This window comes from Echinococcus granulosus (genome assembly GCF_000524195.1).
Source record: "Echinococcus granulosus chromosome Unknown EG_S00039, whole genome shotgun sequence".
In the NCBI taxonomy this organism is placed as follows: domain Eukaryota; kingdom Metazoa; phylum Platyhelminthes; class Cestoda; order Cyclophyllidea; family Taeniidae; genus Echinococcus; species Echinococcus granulosus.
The window spans coordinates 371,205-378,784 of NW_020170419.1; the positions used below are offsets into that span (position 1 = coordinate 371,205).

A 7,580-nucleotide genomic window follows, 5' to 3' on the forward strand; every position below is an offset into this window, starting at 1 on the left:
CCTAGAATGCTATAATATCTTCACTCAAAGCATTTTTGCCACACTCTGGTGTGAGGCCACTTATACTAGCTGTCGAACGAATAAATTGAGACTATTTTATTGTTCACAATCTGGTCTGACTGCAGCTCAAAACGCTATGAATTGCCCTAAAAGGTGGTACTAAAATTTGTTAAATTTAGGATAATTTTTCATTATTTTTGACTTGTGTATGTGCCCACTCCACGTTTGTTGTAAGTAGTGCATTACCTCTACTTCCGCTTATTTGTACATTGTTATCATCTTTTATTCAGCCTTCTTAAAAGGTCATTTGAAGAATGCCGAAATGAGGAATAACATCTGTTCCTACGTATACATAAATGCACATTTTATTTAATGTCTTATAGAAATCGAGCCTCTTTAACAGGTAGGATCTCATATCTACTAACGGAGCTACCTAATAATGTTAATCGAACCCAAGTCTACTGATTTAATGGGAACGCAGGAATTCGCCCACCTAGAAGTATCACTTAAATAACGGTGAAAGAGGTGATCTACCTCTATTTTACTCCAAAAGCAGCATTTAAGGAGCTATGTACATCTTCTTAACTGGATAAATCACTACACCACCGACTGGATAATAAACACTCCTCTCTTGCATCAAAGCAACTTTATTGCTTGTGATGCATAAACGAGGTCATAAGATTAAAATAAAGTATGAACCCACGTTTTCCAGCATTTATGAGCCTGAAAACACATTCAGGATTAACTCGTCCCTACTATCAGTGCTTCGCTAAATTAATTAGCACTCCTGAAACTCCTAGTTTGTTAAATCATATTAGCTTCTTTAAACTCAGAAAGGATTAATGGAATGCATTGAAGTCAGGTTTCTCCTTCGCAGGACTCGAAACTTTTAATTTTTTAATCATCGAGGTTGGTATTCATTCTTTCGTTCGCCTTTTACATTAGCGGCAGCATCTTCTGGTTAACTAAACCAAAGTAAAGAAAGTCCTAAGAAGAGCTATCTACTAAGCATGCCTTTACATTTGATTGGTCCACTAACAGGTAATTCGCATTTTCGAGTTTATTAATGCTCATGAGGCCCAAACGAGGCGCAGTGAGTTACATCACACCACTGCTGGATAGTTCGCTAAGTTATTCAACATATTTGTCATACTTGTACATAAAAGTCTGCGATCAAATTTTTCTTCTCTCAGTTCTATGGTTTTGTGAAGTAACTATTGAAGAGCCTCAGTTATTACCTCTAATTCGGTCGGAACAGTTTAAATGTCCTCAAGTGATGAAACCAAATTTGTGTGATTGAGCTTTAATTCGCCTGTAGATGTTCATACTGGTAGCTGTGGCATTTTAGCGAATGTCGATTTGATACAGGCATTGAGATAAAGTCAGAAAATTTCTCTCATTCAGCTGACATGAGCAGTTTTGATGTAACCGAAGAGCCAATATTTAATCCGTTCCACAGGTAACTTTAGGATAATTACTGATCGACTGACCCTTGAGGAATTTTGATGTTTCTGACACTAAGCGGCTGAACGCAATGCTTATCCCACAGAAAACATAATAGTCTACGCCACTGCAGCCACTTTGGTGTGACAGGTCGCAGACGAGACTGCTCAACCGATGAAGGCTTAAAATTTGGCACCTAAAAGATTACATTTTAAGAGAGCACCACATCCCACCCAAACCTCAATCACACCACAGCTCAACTCTGCAGCCCCTACACCTAAGGCTGTAACGCTGACCACCAACACGCAACTTTTAGCCGGTCAGTCAGTCAGGCAGTCAAGCGCTCGGCAGGCAGGCCAGCCTACTCCTTGCTGAACACGAGCTTCTCCGTCTTCTTCGGCAGCAGCACTGCCTGGATGTTGGGCAGCACGCCACCCTGCGCGATAGTCACACCGCCCAACAGCTTGTTCAACTCTTCGCCATTGTGGATAGCCAACTGCAGGTGACGAGGAATAATACGCGTCTTCTTGTTGTCGAGTGCTGCGTTACCCGCCAACTCCAGCACCTAGGCAGCCAGGTACTCGAGACAGTAGCCAGGTAGACCAGTGCTCCAGCACCCACCCATGCGCTCCGCATAGTTGACACGACGCAACAGACGGTGCACACGACCCACGAGGAACTGCAGACCAGCTCGCGCTGACCTCGTCTTCGCTTTGGTCCGTAATTTGCCTTCTTTGCCTCTGCCAACAGCCATCCGATTCTAGCGTGATAGCATCACGTGACTCACTGCCACCATTCTACGCACTTCGACCTCTGTCTAAATACTTGGTAGATGGTTCCCTCGGTATGCATGTGTAGGTTAGCTGCATTATTATTAGTTTTAGCTCATTTGTAAATCATTAATTAGCAAATTAGCATGCCAAAAGTGACACCCCTCTTTTTCCTGCTCCTCTGATTGCCTCTGGCGGTGAGCATTTCTGGTGAGCATTGCTTAAATTTGATTGCTTCATTACTACTGCTAAGGCTTAAGTAGAAGGTACACATTCAAACAGACCAGCTTGAATTCCGCAAAGTTGTGCACTTTTCTCGTTAACCCCCTCTCTAGGGAAAGAGATTTTATTGCGTCAAAAAAGTCCTATAACTTTTAAGCGCTGAGTAATCATAGGCTTATTAGTACATACAGGTTTTATTAGAATTCCTCACCAGCTGTTCAAGGTGAGTGAAGGAATATATTAGACGCCTTGATTTAGATAATTGCTCTATACGAGTCACTCACCAGGGCATTTTAAGAGGCAGTGTTTGGCATTTTTCTCCTTGGCTCTGTCTTTAAATCCATATTCACATGCAACTCGACTTCCTGCTCTTCCTCAACCGCGTTGCCCACCTCATCCACCTCCACCTAATCTGTCGCGGGACCGATGGCTAATAGTTTCACTGACAACAGTAAAGACTGCTTAGGGATGCCGATGTGACAGTTGTGTACTCCAGCTGGGATGATCACAACTGGCAGCGCTTTACCTGCGTATCAATATCTAACCAGAGACTCCCACCCACGTTAAGAAGTACAAGGAGGAGTTATAGGGTAAGTAGTCAAATGGGGATGGATAATGAAGATCGTTTGACCCAATGCAAAGGTCCTTGGAATGATTCGGTAATGTGCTAATATAAAAGCAAAGTTATTTATTAGCTAGTTTTGGATATTCTAATTCTACTAAAGTATTCTAGGCACTGATTATGGTAGTATATTTTGCCCATAAATTTTGTGGAATGCTGTCTTTGCACAATGCTTAATGTAAAACAAATTTGTAATAAGCTTCGAAAAACAAATAACAATCAAATTAAGCAATTGAAATAAGTTTAAAAGAAAAATACGCACATTTTCATTATTTATTAACCAAAGTGTATATTTGACGCCAAATACCCTTCAAATGAAATAGGTTGTGCCCTTATTTTACCTACGGAATGTCGTCAAGGCTATATTCAGGCTGGTAACTCTTGCACTGGAAAAGTCTCGAGTAATGCATAGAAGTAATAGGGGAGTATGAAGAAGCAGAAAGCACTAGTGAGCAGCAAAATCTTGTCCTTGTCCTCGCCAAGGTTGACAAATATCTCTATTTGGCAGGGCATTTGTAAAGGTTGTGAGTTAGCATTTAAAGGTTTTTAGAGTATTTTATTTGGGCTGTGGAACATCCGTATAAATTGTGCTAAAATTCTTACACTCTTTCCACAAAATTTTTTGGCTGACAGCTGATTCAGCATGGTTGCTGATTTTATTTCAGCAGTAAAACAAAGGGGAGCAGTTCAAAGCCACACGCAAGCACAAAACACAAACGTCATGTGCGACATGCTTAAGCTGAGCTTAAATAATGTAGTAGAAATATTAACGATTTTAAAGTGGACTTGCCATTTGCCTTTTGATTAAATGACTTGTGTATTCGGTAAAGTTGACTAGACTTGGCGAAACTCATTCCCAATTGGTAGAATTGAACACGCACGTGAGATGAGTCTTCGAATAATTGACAGCCCATGCCGTCAATGTTGACGAAGTCAACGCGGACATGCCATTTGCAATCTAGCAAATTAAATCCGTTTTTTTGGGAAGAAATAAGAGTGTAACTGAGATGGCACTTATAATAACTGGCAGCCCATTCCGATTATGCTGAGCAAGCCAAGCTAATTTCATTAAGATTGCAAAAAAAGCAACGTAAACTTGCTATTTGCTTTTGAGCAGAACAATTTTGCTTTCCGTTTTATAGATTGGATATGCCTACAAATATGTAATGTTGGATGAATTGGTCCCCAAATTGACATTGGCCACTGCATCACTGACGGCTCTTTTCGTAACATTAGCCAAACCCACTTCGTTCATGACAGATGTGATAAAATTCAATGCCCACTAGCCATTTGGGTTCTTTAAATTCCCTGTGAATGTGATCCCTAACCGAGACAGAAATGTTTAATTCCGCGCACTACAATTCGTTTCCACAAACACAGTGAAGAATATGGCAGTTACCTTTAATGAGTGCAGTATGCAAAATTGTTATAAATTCTGAGAATTGATCATACATTTGTGCAATTAAGATTACCATACAGAGAAAGTATACTTATTGCTGTCCTACCTCATTCCGCAATCTACGGTAGTAATCGTGAGAGCGCTTGGGCTAAAGAAAATCTCAGCTTCTCCCACCTTTATTGTTTCTCGACTCCTGTACAGGTAGGACTCATGTCACCTTCCTGCTGTGCAATGAAACCATTGATCACTTGGTCTTGCCAAAAGCATAGCTCTCCATATCTCGTCGATTGGTGGGTGTTGGAGATAGGTACAACACAGAAGAAGCGATACTGAGGCTGCGCTTTCCGTTGATGAACATCATAATCCGCTGCCCTTCAGCGCAGCAATTGACCATGTAGGTGACATCAGAATTGATCGACTTGAAAACGACCACCATGGATCTGCAACCGTATTCGTGTAAGCGTACGTGATATTCACTAGAAAAAATTGATGTCTGGCTTATATTTATAGCAATTTGGTAAGGCCTCATAGGCAAGGTAAAACAATTGATGTTAAATACATGGGGGACGTAGAGAGCAGATGTCAAACCATATGAGGTGAATTACAATCCTCTATTTCACTGGATGGCCTTACTTTTTGGCAAATGTTCATAAGAAGTGTGAATGGCATCTGGCATGCATTCACTCATTCATTCGTTCCTTCATAGTTGTTGCATACAGATCGACCGGTAGGAATTGCTAAGTCAGTGCTGGTGTAAAATAAGACGTTAATTAATTGCCATCATCTCGGCATTGTGGTTGACTCATTGATAAACCTTCAGTTTAACAGGAGTAAAACTGAGGAATTTATCAATTGTCAAATAGGTATCAGCGTAAGTGCATCTCTATTGTCATATAATTTTCGCTAATGCACATTTGACTGTGGCTAACCTACTGAGAAGCTTAAATGTCAGTAAAATGCAGCATTTTATGAGGGGATTCGATTTACAAGGAGTGTACCTTGCGAGGGAAATACCAAACATATACACTGGAAATTGGCGATCGACAGGAGTCAATCCGCATTTGACATGGTGGATTCGACGTAGTCAAGTGTCAAAATGGCTAAGATGTCATGGAGATAGCCATGCTGATTGCTACAGTTCCCCGTGTTCTAATTTAAAGCAGCATTATCATTTGCCTCAGAAGGATCACGAAACTGGCCTGCCCTAGGTATTTTTCTCTTGATCTTCACACCTTGCATTGCATTCGCGCATAAAGAAGTGTGCGATGCCAAGCACTTCATGCGCCAGGCAATTTTAGGTGAAAAGAACAGAACCACTTCCTAAATCATTCTGAAGTCAGCCCAAAACGAAAAATATATATATAACAATTTGCTTGCAATTTATTTCTGTTTGTACAAACATCAGTTTGCCCCTCAGCAGAAACCTGACGCGTCGAGTTAGGGGAAGCTTACCTCGGTTTATCACGACTGCTGATTGATCAAATAACATTATACGAAAAATATGAATGCTCGCCATGGTGGTGCATTCACATCATTGCTACAGAGGTCCAAGAGAGGTTTGGATTTGAGCAATCGTTTGGATAATTGTACAAGGTGAAGAGAGGTTAATGAGCACGTGCTGAACAACAAGCACACTGTTCTAAAACTACAAAAACCTCTCTTTATCTACAGAGAAAAGTATCAAAGTAAAGATTGGAAGTACTTTCAAAAGGTAACGTCACCTTGTTAGAAGCAGATAAATTGAAAGCGCAACCAATAATTACGTTAAAAGTGGCACATAGAGGCAGTTGTAATTATCGGCGTCTGCGGTGCCCATCACACCACAACATCCACATCTAGCTTGACCATTGCTGATTTTAGGGTGGAATTTAGGTTCTGTAGGAGTCAAAAGAGGAGGAGTTGTGGGAAGATGGCAATAACACAGAGGAACTGATCTGCAAGAAGCAAGAGGCGAAGCAGATGAATTACACTAAACAGAAAAGGCGGTGCGCCATTACGGGAAGGATGGGATAATTACATGGGTAGCTATGAGGGAGAGTAACGGACAGGATGCGGTGGAAGGGGTTGCTAAGGAGAGCGGCGTTGAGAGGTGATGGATTCGGGACTGATGGGCATACACCCGTACAGATCATGAGCTGGATGTCCGATTGAACCGAAGCGGAATAGAGCGGTGGCTGATCCCTGATAAAGGAGATGAAAGTGGCAACATGCAATGCGAATTCAATAATCAAATCATCTAATTCTGCATTTACGGAAGAACTTAATAGAGGCTTACCGCCACTTATGACGGGTGCCACAGCGTCAACAACAAAGCGTTCTATACTTTCCCTTTTAAGACTTTGACGTGCACCTAATGTTTTGACTTTCATGCAGGAGCCCTAAGTCACTTATAAGTAATGCTCGTTCTTTTCGTCTTGACGATAAACAACACCACCACGTCATGCCCCAAGCGGTCTACTTGAGTTTGAAACAGTAAAGCAAATGGTAAATACTCTTGATTGGGAAATGTCAACATTTGCTTCTCGGTGGATGGAAAAGTTGACTTCCGCAAATTTCAGGACTGCTTTAGTGCTACGTAGGAAATCGGATCCAAGAATTACGCCTTAACACGATTCCACACATATAGGAAATTGTACTACCCATATAGATAGCTAATTAGCTATATGTTTCTGGTCGGGTGTGACTGTTGATAACGGCTCCAATTTCCCCCATTTCTGGTGACTTAAGCTACGATTTGTCTTAATCTTCCTTGCTGCTTTTCATCGCTATTCATTCTCTTCTTCTTCTCCTCTAGACGATTGTTTGCGATTGCAAAACTGCTTCTCCCAGTCATGTTTGCTCCATTTTCTTCCTGCCATTCAGCGTCGATGTCACTCCGAAGGGAGGTGGATGGATTAGAGAGCAGTTTATGAAGGATGAGGCCTTGACGAAGATGAGGAAAGGACAGAAAATTTATTATTTAACTAAAAAACCAATAGCCTAATAAACGAATCAACTAATAACCCATTAACTTAACAAGCGTGTTTCAACCGGGTCCGAAGTAAAGCTAGATATTTTGTCCACTGGAAGGGTTTAAAGGGGAAAGGAAGATGAATGCACATGCGTATACTCTTAAGAATGCACA

The 7,580-nt window shown here is 41.2% G+C and overlaps 2 protein-coding genes across 2 annotated transcripts in view; both read right to left on the reverse strand. All coding sequences in view use genetic code 11, as the record gives it.

The window, feature by feature from the left end:
- Positions 1-1,804: 1,804 nt before the first annotated feature.
- On the reverse strand, positions 1,805-2,197 carry EGR_05381 (Histone H2A; the record flags this gene model as incomplete). Its single annotated transcript, XM_024494630.1, has 2 exons — positions 1,805-1,983; positions 2,065-2,197. The coding sequence occupies 2 exons, from the start codon at positions 2,195-2,197 to the stop codon at positions 1,805-1,807; spliced, it is 312 nt and encodes a 103-aa protein (XP_024350957.1).
- Positions 2,198-4,700: 2,503 nt separating this feature from the next.
- EGR_05382 (hypothetical protein) overlaps positions 4,701-7,580 on the reverse strand; it is a gene marked incomplete at both ends in the record, with an annotated part of 9,713 nt that continues 6,833 nt past the window's right edge. Inside the window, 3 exons of the mRNA XM_024494631.1 lie at positions 4,701-4,896; positions 6,582-6,637; positions 7,188-7,378. Of these exons, the coding sequence (XP_024350958.1) occupies positions 4,701-4,896; positions 6,582-6,637; positions 7,188-7,378 (443 nt within the window). The remainder of the gene's footprint in view (positions 4,897-6,581; positions 6,638-7,187; positions 7,379-7,580) is intronic.